Raw genomic sequence first — 21313 nt, 5'->3', positions numbered from 1 at the left:
AAACGTGTTAATTCATAAGTTAAAAATAAAGCTACAAAAAAGTAACGTGCGTTACTTTTTAACAGTAACGGTAACACGTTACTTTTATTTTCAACTAACGAGTAAATTATTTCGTTACTTTCTTTCGGTAACGCCTGCGACACTGTTTGCAAGACTAGTAGCTATCAGACCGTTGGTGGCGATCATATTACAAAATTTAAGCATAAAAAAATTCAGCCCACCAGGATAGCTCGCTAAACTTGTGATCCCACTGTACATGCGGCGTATTGAAAGCGCCAACGAGAAAACGTTTTTCTTAAAATGTTAATTTTGCAAGGTACAAAAATCAAAAGGCACAGACAAAATTTTGTTTTGTTTTGTTCTGAATGTATAAATTATAACCTGAATGAAAAACAAACCATGACTGACATGCGGCGAGCAGATGTTTTCCACGTGTCCCTCAGACAAGTCCCGCTATAAAATCAAATGCGGTTGACGCTCCAACTCAGACGACGTGAACGAAAGCTGAAATTTGCCAGAAGAATACGAACGATTCGGAACAATGGCTCCTGCTCTGTTCACCCTGACGGCTCTGCTGATTCTCCATTCTTCCTGGGCATCGCAGCAATACCCAGAACGAAATCCAGCGCTTCAAGAGTATCAGAATCAATCCCCGGTAAGCCAAGAAAGCATTAAAGAAATGAGAATAGCTTACTCCTTCTCTCATGAGTACACAGCGCGAAACTGTTAGCGCGAAAATGCCATCGCCGGTTTTTTCTGTTTCCCTCTCAGTGCTGAATGAACTGTCATCAAAACTACTACAGTGGTGGAAACTGCTCATTTGCGGCACTAACCGAAGTGGTAAATTTTGCTGCCCGCCGGTACCCTTTTCAAGTAAAATGCTAAACAACAAGTCGTTCTCGCGTTAATGGTGTCACGAAGTTTACGTACTATACAGACCTCACGGGGCATGAATAAAACTGTCGCAACAATGAACATAAAGCTCTTGCTGTCTGATCGTAAGGTTTTTTGTTTTCTTTTTTTAAATTTCAGGTTTTTCCTTTGAAAGAGGACTGGTACTTGCTGTACAGGAACTTCAGGATAGATCCATTGTTCGGGGGCGCAGAGAAATGCCTGAGATTCGCCGAGGCGGAACCTGGAGTAAACGGCACTTACCCTGTGTTTGTTCGCTACACTCCAAGCCATTCTATGTGAGTTACATTACCTCATATCTTAACCCGCCTTATCTGTAATTTCTTTCCGCTCTGGTGGTTTGTTATCTGTATGCCCTCAAAATGTCAGGTGTATTCTTCCGTTTAATCCGAGTCGCTGTGCGCGCGTGTACTACCTTGGTAATCCTTTTTGTTATATCGTACTTTGCGCAATACATTCAAGCACCTCGACAACCACCAAGAGCTTGAGTGGGATTCACTCGCTCGTCACTCAATGGGCGAATTTCGCTACACAAACCTGAGTTTCATGAATGCACCAGAGTATTCATTCTTTTTTCGATTCATTATGAAGATGTAGTGACGGTCGTGTAACTCTTGAATTTTCCCCTGGGCGCGCTGGAGAGTTTTAATAAAATCCAGAAAAATTAACATTTTCACTGTTTTGAGGCGTTTTGAGGTTATTTGTAATTAAATTTACTTATATAATAAAAGTGACAGAACGAATAGTTCTACGTATTAGAGGTGTTTCCTATCCTAATTTTAAGACCATGACGGGAAGCCTAAATGTCCTGGTAGTTGCGTATTTGTGTAAATAAATTTGACGTAAAAGGTTTCACTAGATTGGATTTCAAAGAGATGGCGACACCGGCACCAAATGCCCCAAGCTGGAGCAGAGGACTTCTTCCTCCGCGGAGCGTAGACGTGTCTGTGCAGCGTTTCACAAACCTACCCTGCTAACCCTAAGGGCACTATCCGGCCCGGAACCGGATCCTTCCCGGACTCTAGCAGTCTGGAAGGTCAAATCGGCAGAACGCCCACAACCATATCAAATTAAGACAATGATTTTCCGCCCTTGTTGGGAACCATCCTGAAGGCACACACCGGCAAGCTACGCGCCGACTCAGAAACCCACGCCATGAGTCAGGACATCACGAACCCCTGCCCGCCCCCGGGGAGCCGCACAGGAAACGCTAACCATCCACCGTTACCAGGTCAGACTAATTTTGCCCTGGTTCTACAACAAGATAACGTATTTCTTTCGAGATGCGCAAGAAAGTGCCAGACAATACAGAAGTTCATGAAGAACAAAGAAATGATAGAGGCTTTCCTCGCAATCAAAGGCGCTGCCCAAGAATACTAGAAGAACAGACAAGAGGCCGATGAAATCCTAACGCAACGGAAATCGTCACCAACGACTCAAAATGACGACAGGGAATGACATGGAAACTACCCATGTCACCACGCAGGCACGTAGCCAGGATTTTGTTTCGGGGGGGGGGGGGGGGGGGGCGCCCATTACAAAATGCTGTATGAGGGGAAGGGGGGAGAGGAGGTCCCAGCAAAATCTGAGATTTCGGGGAGGGGGGCCGGGCCCCATGGCCCCCCCCTGGCTACGTGCCTGCCACCACGCCAGTTAGACCTAGCGAAACCGCACCACCCAACTCCGAGAAAACGGAGGAAACCGGACGGGAGGTGAATTACGAAAAGAAGCGTCGCATTTCCACTTCGTATCAATCCCGAGAAAGTACGCCAGCTGAGCGGAAATCCCTGGCACAAGCGGTAGTCCTGAAGCCAACAGGCAACGAGAGCGTGAACGCATTCACCGGCAGAGACATTTGTCAAACCGTAGAGAAGCATGGATTCTTTGTCCACCTCAAGGATAAATCTAGCACAATTGCGATAACCATGAACAATCCGCTTCTCACAAGCAAACTTCTTTCCATTAACCAAATTGACAAAAACAAATCTACGAGGTAATGCCACATATCGCACTCTCAAGCAACCAAGTACGTGGTGTAATATACTTACATGGAAGTAATGCCCAAGAAACCTCGGTTTCCTTCATGGAAAAGCTCGACGGTTTAAAGCACAAGATCGCCGCAGCCCGATCCTTTAAACAATCAGGCAGGACAATTCTAATTAGATTCGAAGGGAAAGCAAATCCCAAGCACGCAACTTCCTGTGCGAAGTTCTTAGCGTGACCGAGTACAGACCCAAACCCTCGTATTCCTTACGTGCCATGAAATCGGACACAAATCGGACGTTTGCCCAAGCACCGCCAAGCGCTGCGACAAAAGTGTCCACATACACGGAAACATGATGGATTGCGAGCTGCAACCAAAATGCAACAACTGCGGCGGCCTTCATGTTGCGACAAGCAACGACTGCCCCAAGAGGCGAATTCACCCGAGAAAATCTCAAACTAAAAAGTTGCAGACACCAAGAACCTATCCAAAATTGGTACTGAAAGGATCAGAGAACAAAGAAACAAAGACAGACAAATCAGGAACTCCATCCGCACAGGGAGTGTGGTCTTCGCCTCTTAAATTCTTTATAAGCACCCCTCCCCCCTCCCCCCCCCATGACGTTCGAATGGAACCAAAAGTGGACTCCGCCACCCGAGAGTCCTACGTCAATAAGCAAGCAAAGAAACCCAACAATGGCAAATATCATTTTCATCCCGTTACCACAACGAGGTAACGCAAGCTACGAGAGATCTGCATCACCAGAGGGGAGCATAGACAAAATAGAGCAAACCTTAGAGTCCATCATGCAAGCACTACACGATATTACAACAAAAAGAAAGAAATGGATAGATAAAGAGGAAAAACCTGCCACAAGAAAGCAACAAAAAATAAAAGGCGTTTACAATTCCCTGTAACGCCGGTTAGAGCGCAGCTCTTGAGGAGGAGGATGGAAGTGTACTGAGGTTTAGGTGACTCCTTGAGGTCACGTGACCTCATGGAGAGGGTTGTGTGACGTCAGGGGGTCACGTGACCCCCTCCCTCGTAACCTCGGGGTAGCGCGTGACCTCGGGGGAGGGTCACGTGTTTCGGGGTCACGTGGCCTCAGGGGGTCATGTGACCTCAGGGTGTCACGTCACCTCGGGGGGGGGGGGGGGGGGGGGTCACGTGACTTCGCGGTTACGCCGACGGCGACGCCGCTCAAGCCGGAAACGGGCCCCTAAGAGCTGCGCTCTAAAAAGGAGCAAAACGCCTTTTAAATTACAATGAAATTGCAGGGGTTTCCACAACAAAGCAGCGGAATTCAAAGAGAGGTTAGACAAGGTAGGAGAAAACAAGCCGCACGTTATATTGCTATAAGAAGCCAACATTGAGGATCTTAACGTGAGAGGTTGCACCACCTACACGCAACCCATAATAACTTGACGCTCCCGCAAAAGAGCAGATGGCAAGACCGAGAGCACAATGTACGGACTCAGCCACACAAGGTGTCACCAAAATACCCCAGACACAGCTGGACACAAGCGAATTATGCAAAGCAACAAGTGAAATTGTTGGAGTCGAATTCCGCATCGGAACCGACCAGCTTCATGTTTACAATGCTTACATCCGAGAAAACAACAAAGAGAGGGATGACACCGACTGGATGGACGCGCTCATGCAAGACACCACGCCAACACTGGTCGCGTGGGACCTGAACGCACGACATGTCAAGTGGGGATATAAGAAAAAAAAAACATCAAAGGCAAAAAACGTGTTGAGAAAGTGCGAGTAGCTCGGACTGCTCCTACTTAACGAACCAGACACTCCAACCAGGATCAGCTTGAATCTAAGACAAGGCGATACCACTGCGGACCTGACATGGGCCACCAAGAATTTGAAAGCACCATGGCAAACAAAACCAGACCCAATGAACAGTGATCACATTTCCAATATCATAACGCTACGTTTGAACACTTCAGTAAAGAAAAAACGCATTTTATCAAATGGGATGATTTCCATGTAGCCCTAGTAGACCAGAATCCGGAATCCAAAATGCAGTAAAATCTGCAGAAACACCTGCCAGGCAAAAGGAGACTCCCCCACGCCTGACCGGCGCCTTCTAAACTTATGGGCCAGCTGGTTACAGGTACTCCAACGATACTGCAAAAACAAGCGTAATAGGCTTGAAGTGAGGCGCCAAAACAACGAGGACACAAGGAGAGAAGCAGACAGGACGAGGCGCACTTTCAACTGAACTTTATTTTAGAAAAAACACAGAAACGCAAGCTATGCCCAATGTACACGTGCGCATGGGTAAGAAATGAAGATAGAACGAAGCCTAGCGCGTTTTCCTACGTGACACGTTCATTTTGAAGGAACGTATACTCCCTATCAGATAGAGATAAAGATGGGGCGCTGACACAGTTGGTTGTACACAGCATGTACAACCAACTAGCCCAACTCGCCGTTCTAATTAAGCGTAATAAGGATCTCAAGGTTAAAATAAACCTAGCCATGGTCGGGGCAAGGAGATACACCTTGTAATTGAATCCACGGAAATGGTGCGCACATTGCAGTTCCTTCGGAGAAAAGGCAGGAATTAAAAGGGTTTGTCATACATACCAAGGCACGAGCTTCAAGAAAAGGACCAAAGGTCCGGGCTCGAACTTAGCCTTGAGGCTGGGAGTAACAGAAGAACTAGCTGAGGCGGCTTGGAACAATTTATTCCCGCAACCCTCAACGCGACCTTCGGAGCAATGCTATCAAATTGAACACACCTCGAACACAATGTCATCGGACTCCCCGTTCACCATGGGATAACTAGAAGCCGCTCTCAGCGAGGTGAAATGCAACACCGCGCCAGGTCTGGACCAAATCCGCATTACAGCGCTCAGGAACTTCCCCGACAAATAAATGCTGAAGTTTTTAGACTGGTACAACGAGATATAAAAAAATGGTCAAATACGCGACGCATAAAATTCTCAACAGTCGTACCAATTCCTAAACCAGGAAAGCCCAACAATAATATTAGAAACTGAAGACCGATTTCCCTCACCTCTTACCTATGTAAGGTGTTGGAACGAATGGTCTTAGCCAGAATAAACTGGATTCTGAAGACCCACAACGATACAGCCGATACAGATTGGATTCCGCCCAAATCTTTTTCCTCAGGACAGTTTGGCGATGATACACAGGGATATCACAGCCTCCCCCCACCCCTCCCCCTCCCCAAAACCAACAGCCCCGAGCGTAGCAATCGACATCAAGAAGGCTTTTGATTCAATTCCACACAAAAGTCATTTCTGGGGCCAGAAACAGGAGGCTTCAAGGAAGACTTCGGAACTTTATAAAGACCTTCCTTCGCAAGAGAAACTCCACATAGGCAATACCAAAGGACCGCTCATTCGAAACAACGTACGCGTGCCACAAGGGGCGGTGGTCTCGCCTATCCTCTTTACCATGTCCTTCGCAGGTCTCGCATACAACCTTCAAGACGTAGAATGAGTGAAATTCACTGCATATGCAGACGATATAACCCTTTGGGTCGCGGAAGGGAATCGCCAATGGACAAGAAAAGCACCTGCAAGAGGTCCTTGACATTGCATTGAAGTCCATGTAAGAGTTGAGAATGAGCATATCCGCTCCACACGTGGTGGTAGCAAATAGGAACGCAAGGAAGCTCGGGATAGGAGATACCATCTACTTGTACGAAGTTGGCGCACGAATACAAAATCAACCGAGTGTCAAAATACGTCTCACTATCACGAAGATGGAGGGGCCTCAAACTGGCTAAACGAAGTAAAGTCCCAATAGACACAAGGCCTCAAACTTAATCAAGCGGGTCACCAACAAAGCGTGGGGAACAGATGAAGGAACCCTCAAGCTCATAGAACAAGCGCCACTTGTATAAAAAAACGTGGTATGTTCGCAACTATCTCCGCCTTACCCAAGAATAGAAAGAGAAATTAGAAACCCTCAACAAAGCGGCAAAGCGGGTGGCCACCGGCCTTCCAAAATTTACACGTATATCCGTCTTTCAGAAAGCAGCCCAGACCAACTCTATAAAAGACCTTGCAGAGAAGCTCTTGTAAGTCAACGACTCCGGCTTCAAAAGAAACATATAGGAAGTGTAATTCTCAAAATCCTGGATGAAAGAAGCTTCTTAATACCGAGCAAGGCACCGCCCCCTCTCCTGTGGGAGGACAAAATGGTGGTGGACGTCAAACCGACGCCACAAAGCCAGGGCAAGGAAATCCCCAAAAGGAGAGAGAGCGCGACGAAAAGGCACAAGCGTGAATCTGACATGATCCTCAGGCGGGAGAATACTGAGGTCATTCACACGGACGCCGCACGAAATGAAGACGGGACTACTGCACTCGCGTGGCACTCAGCCAGAATCGGTACCGCTGTTAGTACGTCCCCAACAGCAGGAGCGTGAAAGCAGCAGAACGTCATGCCATCCTCTAGTCTAGGCACTCAAAGACCTCAGTTTTCAGGACTGACCTCAATACATATACATTTTCACTGATTCCCAGAAAGCAGTTAGAGAATGCAAAAGGATAGATAGCAAAAACAATGTTCCAAAGAAAATCAAGAAGGTGGTTAAGATCCCCAGATGCCACAGAAGGGACGTCAAAATTGCGTGAATACCGGGACATCAAGGCATCACGGGTAACGAGGAAGCCCACGAGACCGCGCAGAACGAGTTGCAAGCATACAGCTCCGCACAAGGCCTTAAGAACTCCTCGAGTCAAATCTCACCAATAGGACTAGATCCTGATGCAATCAAAGAAGCCGAAAAAAGCGAAAGAAAAGCACGGTTGGCGGCCCTTCTACCTGTGGAGGACAACCCACTCCTACCGCAGTATTCCAGATGGGAAAAGGCATGCCTTCGTTGTATAGCAACGAACACAGCAATTACACCGGTGCTACTTCAAATATTCCGATTCTTTCATTCATTCATTTGTTTATTTTCTGTGCTCATGAACAGCTTGACGCCTTGATAATGACGCAGAACAAAATGTTCACAGGTTAGTTACAAAAATCTTAAAAGCTACGAAATTTGGGTTAAAAGCATCAATATCGGCTCCACTGAGGGTATTCTAGAAGTGTTGAATACGGGTTCTGGGACTGGCTTGGATGATGTGATTAACATGGAAAGTTGGAGAAACCCGCATAAGTCGACTTGGAACGTGAACATTAATAGCAGATGTGAGGTCAGGGCAATCAATTAATCCATGAATATATTTATACAGGAAAACAAGATCTTGCTCACGCCGTCTAGAACTCAAAGTAGGGCATTTGCATTGTTCCAACAGTCTCGGATAAGAATAATAAACAGTACGGCCAATGTAACGATCATAAACATTTCGAAAAAAAAAAAACGCTTTTGAACATTTTCAATTATCTCTTGGCTCGTAGAACTCGTAAAACTCCAGGCTACAGAGGAAAACTTCAGCTTGGTTCGGATTAACGAGAATTATGACCGTAGAATACAGGTTGATGTGAAGAATTCACGCGTGATTCTAGAAAGTACTCCCCCCAGCTTACGCAACGAGCCATTTATAAGGTTGTTAACACGTACAGTAAAGTATAACGAAGAGTCTATGTATACACTAAGATCACGCGTGCACTCGACTCTTCGTAGCGGGTCATTGCCAATCTGGTAACAAAAGTTTATTTTTTCTACCTTTCTTGACAAACATATAATAATGGTTTCAGAAGGATTGAGCTTTAGCATGTTCTGACGACACCAATTGCACACACACGTAACATCCTCCATTAGTTTTTCACAGTCTTCCAATGATATGATCTACCTAAACAACTTGATATCATCTGCATATCGCAAGATGACCGAATTGCGAGCAATTAAGTTCAAATCAATAATAAAACATTAAAAAGGTCGGCCTAAGTGTGGAGCCTTGCGGCACACTCAAAGAAGAAACATAAGGCCTGGAGGGATGTCCAAGAACACGAACAAAATTGTGTCTATTAGACAAATAATCTAGAAACTGGGAACAAAGGGAAGTACTCACGCCGCAGGATTCTAGTTTGTGCGTAAGGAGGGAATGGTCTACCAGATAAAAAGCCGTAGAGAGGTCAAAATATACGTCTACCTGTTCACGTTGACACACAGTAGGCGAAAAAAAAAATTAAAAAATACAACAGATTTGTTTCAACAGACCTTCCACGCATAAAGCCAGGTTGTGAAGGGCTGCTCTTATGCTTTAGAATGTTTGAAATGCGCTAAAGTGACACAATTTTATAGACCTTAGCAATGGGAGATAGCAAGGACACAGGTCTGTAATTTTTTACATGATCCGTTCTGCCATTCTTATGTACTGGCACAGTAATAAAGTTCTTCCACAGGGAAGGAAATGTAGGGCTGTGGGCAACAAGTAAAAAATATGGGTTAAGACGGGCGCAAAAATAGAGGAACATCTTTTCACAATAGACCCCTTTCATAATTCCCGTGCCGATTATTAGAAGGTCGGAATCCCTGCACAATGGCGGAACAACGCACATCGTGACGCGTGCAAGTCATTCCATAAGATAGCAAACGTCAGAGCGCAGTCAATGCTAGGAGTCGACGAGCCAGTCAAACAGCGTCGAAAGTGCAATGTCACTGCGCTCATCGCCTTTTTTCTGGGGGTCTGTTTTTCTTCTGCTTCAACCAAACGCATAGAGTGTGCCGTGACGTTGTGGCTTTAGTCCGCCATTGTGCAGGGATTCGACAGCTGCCAACAGAGGGCAGTATCTTGAAAGGGGTCTATAAAGCTTGGAATGCCGACATATGTAACTGATAACTCTGGCTTCAGTTTCCTGATAGCGAGTTCAATATCAATAATTTCAGAAGATAAAATTGGCACGTGATCACTAGCATTATCACTGACGCCATGCAGAGGCAGCCCAGTTTGGTTGCAGGAATAAACCGAAGAAAAATAACTGGCGAATGCATTTGATACATCTTCGGGCTCAGACAGCATATCACCAAACGAGTCATGTTTATTGATGACGAAGCTATAGTTGTGCGATCCTTTACATATCGCTAGAAAAGCATTGGGTCACGATTTAAGCTATACGCTCTACTGATTTACGATGTAATATTTTATCGCGCTCCAACAATGTCTTAGCTAGCGCACTCGACTCAGAAAATTTTAGGTAACAAAAAGCGGAATGTGCGACCTTATATTTTCTATGACAAAGCAATTTTTTCCTTAGATCTGATCTAAGCTCCTTTGAATACCAGTGCGAATAATGACTTGTGTAATTACACTTTTTGGGAACGAACCTTTCAAATGCATCTACGATATAGTTTGTAAGCGCTTCAACGGCACGATTTACATCGGGATGCATAGTCACAAGCCAAGAACGACAAGAAGCGATCTCCAAACTCGCACAAGATTTATGACCTCTACGACACCCAGAAAAGCGCCGGTATAACCGATGTGAGAAGACCGACACAGTGACTGGAGACTGTTCTTGTATAAAATATTAGCAAAGTGAACGCGGCTTTAGGTGTTTTTGAGTAAGCTCTAGCTTTTAAAGCTAGAGCTTTAAAAAGACTTTAAAAAGTAAAAGTAAATTGAAAGCTCAATGTGTGTTGAAGTTCTGCGTACAAAACTTGCGTCAGCTTAGCCTGCGCTGGCTTCACAAGTCTGATACCGTTGGGTGTTTTTTTCCTTTCAGCGCTATAACGGCGACCCCCAGCTCAACCATAGGATACAACCTCCATAACGCTGCGGATTTTGGTCCTCGAGGTTGTGAGTATCACCAATTCAAAGTGTATTTACACAGTGATTACACATTGAAGTTTTAGTAGATTGTACGGATACTTCCAAAACCCCCGATAAGGATACCAGATCAAAACACGATGCATGCATGCCTAAAGGCGGCGGCGAAGTATCGGGACGATCTACTGAAACTCTCTACAAAAGGTCTTGGTGCTTATTCATAGCTCTCGATGATAGTAAAACTCGATACTATCTGCGCGTTGGAAAATAGCGTAATATGACCGGATCTCGAGTTTCGCCAGTTGTAGGAAAGCTAAAATCAAGTCTGAGCGCCTTCTCCAGACAACGATTTCACAAAATGGTTTTTCACTTCCGACAAGTCATATTCCTTCATGTTGGTCATGAACGGAGCCCCTATACTTTCCTCATTAGTTCGCATGCAGGTGATTTGGTATTGGTGTCGCTGTTCCTGTTTGTTAAACACACGTGTATTGGGAGTCTCCCCTTCGTCGTCAGAACTCAGTAAGTACAATATTCTGGTGGTATAAACCTGTGCCTACTCCGCTCTTTTCCTTTTTAAAGTCGCCCCCGTGGAATCTATGAGGGAGATTTCGGCCACGAACAGGTCGACCTCATGATCGCCGGTGATGTACAAAAATCGAGTATCAATCCGGTGCTCCTGTATGTTCCCGACTGTTCTGGTCGACTCAGTCAATCGCGGCTTGAAGGAAGTTGAGGGATCTGTCAAACGCCGCTTCCGCACAAAGAAAGACACAAGGCGAAAGTTCATCAACATGGTGCCCGGCGAGCTTTTGACCGGAAGTACACCACGTAATTGCCGTATTGACTGGCCGACATGGCTGAGTCCATAAGTGCTGAGCGTGAGCTGACGCTGAGCTTCCACGGTGCTTTTACAACGTGCATCCACAACACTAAGATTGAACAAAAGCCTTGTCGTGCCACCACGGTATGACACGACGCGATCTTGGCTAACTGACTGGTAAAAATCTTTTTTATTTCATTAAACGAAACGATTGAAAACGATGCCTGGACATTAGCCTCAAAATTTGAAGCTTCAGAACTCAGGATTTGTGAAGTAAAAAAACAATTTCCAAAAGCCATATTTGAAATTCTCGTGCCAGTGCAGTGACGTTAAAGATTGAGTCGTCCTGCAACTCGAGTTTGTCTTCCGTCTCCGAACCGTCCCGACCGGAAGTGTCGTGTCCTTCCGGGTCCTGCGATCAACCACACCTCTCCGTGTGTGCCGCCTTTCGTTGTGAGAAAACGACGCTTCATCTTCGAGTTTGAAGTTCTTTTAGAGCCCTTTCAGCGATCTCAAATACTTTAAAACGGTGTGAGGTCGAGAAGGAAGGGTAGTAGAATTTTGTGAGCGAGGTGAGGGACCATGTCGCGCCGGTTCTGCGTGAAAGGCTGCCCCGGTGGAGTCACAACCGAGTGCACAGGCACCAAATCCAATTGTTTCGACCGTTTGACTATTACATTTTCCAAGTCTGAGAGGCCGTCGGGCACCGAAAAAAGAACTTCGTCTGATTGCCCGACTCCCCGATCATTCTCAGCGCTACGTGTACCGATCGCCGCCGTGCTTTCCGAGGAAGAATAAAAAGCCAGCGACATCATTTCATGACTCCGATTTTCGATGTTCCGAAAGAAGGAACGTAGTGCGTTCGCAATCGCATAAAACGCAAAACCGCTATTAAATATTATAGAAATGTCGCTTACAAAGCTTCTAAATTTTATAATTAGATTACGTCAGAAATAAAAGAGGCGAGGAGGTGAGAAGAGGCAGAAAAAAGCGCCAAGAACAAGAAGGTGCGCGCGCCCTTGTGGAATTTTTTTTTTTTTTTTTAGCGTTGTGCTATTTTTTGCGTGTCTATGACTACAACTTGCATTGTTTTAGACAAAAAAAGAAAAGAAAAAAACGCCCTTTAGGGTGTCAGTGCTCTTTTAATGGGTAACTGCGGTCGAAAACGAAACCAAAATAAATAATAGGTATCGTGGCACAATAGCTTTAGTGGCCAGATAGGTTTAGTGGCACGAAATATGATCACTGCCGATATATTACGTCAAAGTGAAGCCGCGTACTCCAGTACAAGAAGCTTCGACCAGCTGCTCTTTAGCGGGTAGCAAGAGGGTTAGCTTTTAGTCAAGCAACACTGGGCGAAGCATACCGCAACACCACCGTGACGTCACGTCACGGTGGTGCTGCGAAGGATTCCGCACGTTGTACCGAATACCGCAGCACCACCGTAACGTCACGTCGCAGCCGTACAGCAGATATCAGTGTTGCCATCCATCTCTAGCAGATAGTTTCGGTTTTGAGGTTGACACCCGAAACCAAACATTGAGCAATGATATTAATAAAATTGCACGCAATATCGGTAAAAGTATATCTACACCTTGTAATTCAGGGACACTGACTGAGGTGAAAACAGTCATAATCCCAAATTCGACAATATTGACCGGAGTTTCCCTTTAAGTATGCGCTCGCGCAGAGCATGCTCTGCGGACAGAGCACTCACGTTTGGCTTTCGCTGATCGATCTTTTGCCAGGCGTTTTAGATGAGAACAGCTACGACCTCAGCTACCACGGAAACAAAATAAACTTAGCCAAAGAAAGAATATATTATTACCCAAAACTCCGTGTTTTCGTTTCTTTTTGTTTTTTGTTCTAAATTTTGGGCATGTTTTTTCGAAGTTTATTTTTCCCCCACAGACTTGGAGTTTTTCGGTGTTAGTTTTCTGACGAAAAATCGGGGTATATCGGGTCTTAAACTGAAGAAAGTCGGGCATGCAGTTCCCCGACCTCCAGTGACTCGAATACTTGGAAAAGGCCTCCGATAAGACAAGGAAACTAGATTTAATACATGGTTCTGAAGCAAAAATAATCATCGCTGACGGTTTATATTGGCGGTTGCGTTCTCGGCCAATACAAAATATAACTGTAGATAAATTGTTTTCTTCTTACGAAGCTTGAGTATTTTTCTCTTCAAGGACAGCTCCGATTCGAGATGTATCAGTTGTTCTGAAGTTTCTTTTTATATCTATAACCGCCTCGGGGGTTAACTTTCGGGACTTTTCGGTATTTATTGAAAGAACGAAACCCTGCTTTTACACGTGAAACGTTTCATAGGTTTACGTTCAAGGACTGTAGCTTTTCCACATCCTACTTAACTTCTAATCTATACCTAAAATGTTTCAAGCAAACTTTTCTCTTTACGGCTGTTCCGAAATGGCACTGAATAAAATGATGCAATAAAAGGCAACCGGTAACAAGCATTCTCTCTTTCCAGTTGACATGTTATCTGCCACGGCGTACTCGGCATACACCGACGCCGAGAAGTGTGAAGTACTCCGATTGCCATACGCAGGCGGTAAAACTCATCTTTGATTTTCGAACCTCATATTGTTGCAGACCCAAGTTGTCAATGTACAGGGAGTTTCCGAGAAAAGAGAACCGTGCTTTTCGCTCCGGATAAGTAAACTGCGCATCGCAGAAAGCTCAAACTCAGTGAGAATATGACGCTAGAGGTTGGGGTATAACGCGAAAGTTTGAGAGCAAGAAGTTACCTCGATCAAAATAATTGCAAAAGACGAAATGTCTCTATGAGCTGGCCAACGTCCACCTAAGCTCAATATCGTCAATAAAATAACTTGCGTTGTGGAAGCTTGTGGGATTTATATCGGTAAAGAAAAAAAAAAAACTGCCACCAAAAGAGAGAATATTGTTCTCTTTCCTGCTGACAAGTCGTTTTTGTTTGTTTCACCGAAAGAGATGAATTACAGGCGCTTACAGTGTCGTTTCTCGTTTTGACGACATAAAGCTTCGGTGGACGTCGGATCATAGATAATTTTTTTTATTATCAATTACCTTTTGATTCAGGTAACGTCATATGTCCTCAAACATTCTCGTTCTATCCCAACCATCAGCGTCACATTCTCACGGAGTATGAGCTTTTTTGCGATGCATATAGTTTAGTCACACGGGCCGCAAAATACTGTTCTCTTTTCTTGGGAACTCCGTGTATTTCTTAATGTACGGCATCACTGCTCAAATAAAGAAAAAAAAAAAGAAAAAAGAAGAAAGACGTCTACAAATTTTTGTAATGCGAAATTCGAGCGCAAGTCTTGAGGAGGAGGAGGGGAGGGTACGGAGGGGAGGGTAGGCCCCTCCGTACCCTCCCCTCCTCTTTCTTAACCCGCTAAACGTAGCGGGGAAAATTTCCCCGCTATATTTAGCGAGAAACTTTCCCGGCTAAATTTTGCCGGGTTAAGTTTCCCCTTTAAATTTAGCGGGGAAATATTTGTCACGTGACCTCAGCACCAATTCAGTTTCTCCGCTAAATTTAAAGGAGAAAATGACGTCACATGACTTCGTGTCACATCACCCATAAACAAATTCAATTTCTTCGCTAGATATAGCTGGAAAATCGACGTCACGTGACCTCAACAGAAATTCAATTTCCCGCTAAATTTAGCAGAGCAGTTACGCCAACGGTGACACCGCGAACCGCGAAAACGGGCGCCTTAGAGTTTCCCCCTTAAAAAACTAATTTTCATTTGAATGGTCGACTACGGGGATGTTCATCATTACAGTCGAAATGTTTGTGTAATAGACCCTTTCCGAAACCCCGCCAAATAACGCTGGCGGTCGCCATTTCTTAGGGACGAAGCGTGTGATTAAATTCGAGTCCTCGCCGTTCGAACTCAGACGCTGGCGTCGTGTTTAAGTGGTCGTTTTCGCAATACCAGCGCGCAACTGACGCCTCAACTCGGTTCATTTTTGGATTGCCCGCTGACACAGGGTATGCAACCGCGCCAAGGGATGGGTGAAAAGGTTTAGAGGGGGACGTCGTGCGCGAGTTAGTTTTTTGTGTTTCTTTCCATTCTGTTACAATTTCCGAAAATCGATATATGGTGATCTGGCTATCAGTGCATCGTCGTCGGGTGCACATATATAACTTTACTAAGCATAAGAACAATCGCGGGAAGTGTGCGTTGAGCACAAAAAGCTGCAGCGCGTGTGTGGCTGCGATCTTATTGAGCTTCACAGGTCCGCCGAGGATTCTTACTTATGAAATCAGTCGATTGCGAGCGTCAATCGCCAGGGCTTTGTATCAAACTGATCGTCATGCTCATGACTACTGCGTCTGAGGCAAGTGGACCAATCGCAACTCGGTGCCGGTACTCCGATTGGGTTATTAGGTATGCTATTACTCCATGACAAGTGAAGGATGTGAAGGCGTCTTGCCACCACTCAAGAGGCAGCTATAAAATGCGGGGTGCTCACTTGCATAGACTATACATTAAACTCCTCATAAATTCTTTCGGTGTTGAAACTCAATCAAAACGCTCCACCGTCTTTGTCCTTGTTCTTTCGGAAGTCAAGGTGATGGCCTGTCATTAGCCAGCTGGGTTCGACTGGCGAAGGCCCAGCTAAATTACTGTAGCGCGCCATAGCAAAGTCTAGCCAAGTTCCGCCTATTCCCGCACCGTTGCCTACCCATACAGCTGTGCTGCGACAACCAGCCGGTATTTCAAGTTTTAAGCCGTAAGATGGCCTCGTCGGCGTTGCAATTCTCAAGATGGTGGCGCCCTTCAAAAAAACTTATATGCATGCTTAGTGTACATGCCCACGCAATGGCGGACTTAGAAAATTGGCGCAGCAACAAGTCGCAACGTACTTCACACGGTGTTTCGCTCGGGAAGACTACAGGTCTAATGTAATGGCACCTTCTTGTTAATTTTAAACTTCACGTAGTCATGCATTGCTCAATTTCACTTCTGGAAATGGAATGCCTTTGGTCATTCCACGCCAAACGATCCAGGACAGAATTCCACACTCACGAATTGGGTATAATGCAATTATGTGTTATTGGTGATGCAAAAGTGCCTTTCCAAAATATTTTTGCTATCTCTTTTACGATAACCTGCACTTTTTGGAAAACAGACCGAAAGGTGCAAAATTTTTCTTCGAAACGGTTATAAAAGGAGAAGGCAAAATAAACGCTGCTCGTAACAGGTCAATGTATTCTAAATTATCCAATATGTTTTGTGACGCATTTCCGAGTGTTCTTAAGAATTCAGATGCGTCAGTGTCCGAAAAAGTTTGATATTCACCTTTTATTTTCAAGAGCACGCTACCATATGAAGATCTAAAACTTTTTATATTAGTATTAATGCAAAAGTATATGTTTAAAAATTTATAAAACAATGTGTGGCTGTGTTTCCTAAAATTAATGTACAATATTAAACGTATAGCAAAATATTTCGTTTTCATAGAATAAAACTTATAAAGGTGGTCTCTCTTAAAATATATACTCAACGGCAGGGCTATAGGCAGGGATACTTCAAGAAGTATTCGGGAATACAAGTACTGATATACATGTATATAAAGGCCCGAAATACAGATACTGAGATACATTTGTCTTTTATGCAACGGGATATTCCTGACATCATTCTGCGAAAATGGTGAAAAAGTATTCCAGAATACAGATACAGACACTTATAGAAATACATTTAACCCAAACGGTGCTAGGTGAGAGGGTGCAGTTCGTGGCAAAAACGAATGGTAATTTAGGCCTGTGCTCCTTTTTTGTGCCATTTATGCTGTTCCCGGCACTTACCTCTAACTCTTCATTTATCATTAGTGCCGCTAAATGAAACATGTCACCCCGTTGAACCACAGATACAGATCGGTGAAGACTGCGTGATTAACAAAAGGCTTCTGCCCGAAATGGACCCTGTTTTGCCTTGAGGGCGCATCTCAAACTGTGACATTATAAGCGTCTGAGTCACCCATAGCGGCTGGAGATTGGACAATAAGACAATTAACTTTCTTCCCTCAGCTCCTTTACAGCGTTCTCTTTGCTAAATTGGAAAAAAGTGGAAGGCTTTGTGAGAGGAGCTGATTTTATTATTCTCGCCCGTAACCTCTTTTAAACCACAGGATTTTTGTTTTGTTCTTTAATGACGGTGACCGAGATGGACCATGTTATAGGGTGGGTTTATATTAAAACTTATGAAGCAACTTGCACCAAACAGATGTTTTTATCTTTTAAATTTATCCTAAAGAGGACCACAAATATAACAAGATATCTAGATCTGGCAAAGTATCGCGATAGAAGCGATACATCTTAAATGCATTTCACTACTGAGATACAAATATATTTTTGAAATCTATCTCGATAGAGAAATACAGATACTCAAAATATCACTTATAACTTTTGATTAAAACGTTGGTTCGTGCTAAAGCTTAGGCATCTTGTTTGGACCACTAGCGCTACCTTTCGGCGGAGAATGAGCGCTCGGCCATGCGGTGAAAAAAAACCTTGTAAATGTTTTTTTTAACAGCCTGTACATACGTTACGCCTATATTTAGCTTTTTGTAACTAAGATCAACAATATAAAAAAGTTTAAATAAAGTATTATTTTCTAAAAGGGAGAAAATTATATATTTAAAATTGACTCAATGCAACCCCATTGCATCTAGTCTCTGGTTAGATAGGTGCCTTTTAGTCCGTGAGCACGACTCAAGATGATCATCTGGAGAAAAAAAATGATGTTTTGTAAGAACTTCCTGAAAGCAAAATTCATAATTAATTTTATAGGTTTTTTATGCGTGCACCTTTTACTCAATCAATCTTTTTTTTTTTTAAATAAAACACTTTTATTTTCTTAATAATCTAGGAGGATAAGGTAAAGGCGACTAGAGAAGGGGCTCCAACCCCTTCAATGTTGACTGTCTCATTTCGGTTCTTAAAGGCACACAAATAATATGAACATAGCCTAAACATAACACGAGACTCTTGGGCAAGATCAGTAAGTCTCCCATTCCACAGATGAATGAAGGTTCCTTGAAAACCCCATTAAGACGAAATAACGGCGCAGGTGTGAGATTGTTTTTAGGAAGATGCAGGCGGCAGGCCTCGCATCCAAAGCATGACGCAAGGCATGGAGCGCGTTCTGGACGTCAGGTCTTCGAAGAACCCGCCCTACACCTACCGCTGGCGTCGTTTGTTTCGTTTGCTAAAGTATTCAATAATTTGAGTCTCTGCCTCAGGGCAAGGACGCAAGATGATGAACCGAAGATTATATATATATATATATATATATATATATATATATATATATATATATATATATATATATATATATATATATATATATATATATTCATTCTAAATTTTACAGAATACTACTTTTTTTCTCAATTTTTTTTTTCTTTTTCTACGAACGATGTACTACCGTTAAGTGCGTATTTCTAAACCGAATTCATTACTGTTTTTGTTTTCCAAGTGAGTGCTTTTGTGAATTTGTTTAATGCTTGCAATACAAAGAACTATATATATTTTTATGTTTTTCAGAAATAATGCTTTTTTTCAAACTTTGTTCGTATGTTTTCTTAGTTATATAAACTACATATAACCGTGAAGTATGCATTTTACACAGAAAACCTTTGGTTTCTGCTTTGAAAACTGAATATTTTGCAGTAGTTTCAATACCGGCATTGGGGCCAAATTCAAAATTTATTGTTTCGTTTGTTATTTTTTTTTTAACTTTGCTTGTTTGCTATGTTTGCCCTTGGCTATCTATTACCGTTAGTACATATTTTTAGACGAACCACCCTTATGATTGTTATGGTTTTGAAAACTGAGTATTTTGGTAATATTCAGTATTGTCCATTTATTTTAGGAAACGGTAAGACATTATGTATCAAAATATTCTTAAGGTATACTTTGTTTCCTTTACTACTAACACAGTTTAAATCTTCGCATGGTAGCGTGTTTTCTTTTTTTTAAATGAAAGGTAAATATCAGCCTTTCAGGACATTTTTATGCCGTCTGTGCCATTAAAAACGCTCGGAAATGCGTGGCAAAACATATTGTATGATTTAGAAGAATATATTGGCATTCTAAAAACGCCGCTTATATTACAATCTCGTTTCCCACCTTTTAAAACAAATTTCCACTTTCACATCACCAATAACATAAAATGTTTCAGACCAAATCCTTGAGGGTCGAATTTAGTTCCAGGTCATTTGGCGTAGAAAGACCCTGCTATTATATATACACTAAATAGAGATTTATGCTGAACAGTCAGGCTTCTCACCGTTCACTAACTGACATCGTATTTGAACCCCACAGCCAATGCATGTGGACTCTTCGTTCCCAAGAGTCAACTGGGAAGTACCGCCACCTGCTGCCATTTCATCTTCGATCTCCTCTGCGGTACCCAGGACAAGTACATGGTCTACGACCCCAGCTGCCCGTAGTAGTGGCTTTGAGCAACACCACCTATAGAGTAATCAAAGCGAGCGTACTAAATTTTTGACGTCCACAGTGAGACTGAGGGAAGACACAGATGGAACACAAGTGCTGCGCAAGCGTTCGGCTTTGACTCTTGTCCAATCAACGCGTCCAAGGACGTTGCAACGGGTTCGGGTCCAATCGCTGAGTTGGTACCATTCGACAGTGATCAAGTTCCATGGAAAAAGAGAAGGATGTTCGCAGGCTTTGATTATTCAATGGTGTTAGGTGTTGTCTTTAGGCTGCCTGTAGCAGCGTCTTTGTTGCGATTACATTGAGCGCTGGCTAAACACAGGGGTGGTGGTTGGTGAAGGGTATAGTTGCATCCCGCGCAAGTTGTAAACGTTGGTAATAAAAAACTTTAGTGGACTCTGCAGCATCTTGTTGCTTTGCTACCGCAGCATGCCTGACGACGTAGCGAAACCGCAATTAGATTTGTCGGCAGTGTTTGAAATAGAGGAGAAGGGACGCCCGGGCCGCTGGATTCTGATCCCAGCGCTTCACTGAGAACGAACTGCCGAGTCGACACCTTTGGTTGGGGAAAAGTTCTCAAAGCTGCAGCAGTGAACGCAATTGAGCCTGGGGGCGCTGATCAGCGGTGAGTTCTTAAAGCCCCTTCATAAAGACAAACGCAGGCACATCGAGGGGCTTTAGAGAGTTTTGAATGAGGACATCTGATTCGTCTGCTACCACCAAACCGCCATCTTGCCTCCCACTGATACGCAGTCGTTTATGAGCTGTTTACGCAGTTATTAAACATTACCACTTACAGAAATGTCGCGGAAACATTAAGAATTAAAAAGTAAACAGCGCGAGCAAAGCGAGGTCTATAGAGACATAATGACGACAGGACAGGCGCTAAGAGAGTTAACGCCTGTCCTGTCGTTTTTGTTTGTTTCTTGTCCTCGAAGTTGTTCGCGCCTTTAACATTTAAATTCAATATGGTCAAACTTATCCAAACCCAACGGTTGTAATGAACTTTAAGAGCATTTAAGGTCGCGTGTTCCGTCAACTACGCGTTGGTTTTCGGTGCTGCATTTAATGATAATGCGAAAACAATCTACAAATTATCGTATTTGCGACGTTTCGTTGCATGACCGAGTTGAGGAAGCCTACATGGAATAATTTATCCCGATCTCAACGAGAACTTCTTAATTTGACATTCTCGTAGGCACAATTCGATCCACCGGTCTCACGTATACGAGGTCAGCACATCACGGAAGGCAAAATGGTCGCCGCCCCCGAAAAGGCGGCACTTGCTTTCCCAACGGATGTCGTCACTCTAGCAAGGCGCAGCCAGCAAGCAACATTAGACAATAGACAGTTTTAGTGGACCGTACGCTATAGCTTTGCGTACGCAAGGAAATTGCGGGTCG

At 43.9% G+C, this 21313-nt stretch overlaps 1 protein-coding gene across 1 annotated transcript; it reads left to right on the top strand.

Moving 5' to 3' along the window:
* Positions 1–495: 495 nt before the first annotated feature.
* Positions 496–20313, top strand: LOC8033887. The gene is made up of 5 exons (XM_029983043.3): positions 496–655; positions 1033–1190; positions 10568–10641; positions 13923–14003; positions 19776–20313. The coding sequence occupies exons 1-5, from the start codon at positions 542–544 to the stop codon at positions 19901–19903; spliced, it is 555 nt and encodes a 184-aa protein (XP_029838903.2). The 5' UTR covers positions 496–541; the 3' UTR covers positions 19904–20313.
* Positions 20314–21313: the final 1000 nt, after the last annotated feature.

This window comes from Ixodes scapularis, unplaced genomic scaffold (assembly GCF_016920785.2).
Source record: "Ixodes scapularis isolate PalLabHiFi unplaced genomic scaffold, ASM1692078v2 PGA_scaffold1__304_contigs__length_218370807, whole genome shotgun sequence".
NCBI lineage: Eukaryota > Metazoa > Arthropoda > Arachnida > Ixodida > Ixodidae > Ixodes > Ixodes scapularis.
This window is presented reverse-complemented; position numbering and strand designations above follow the sequence as displayed.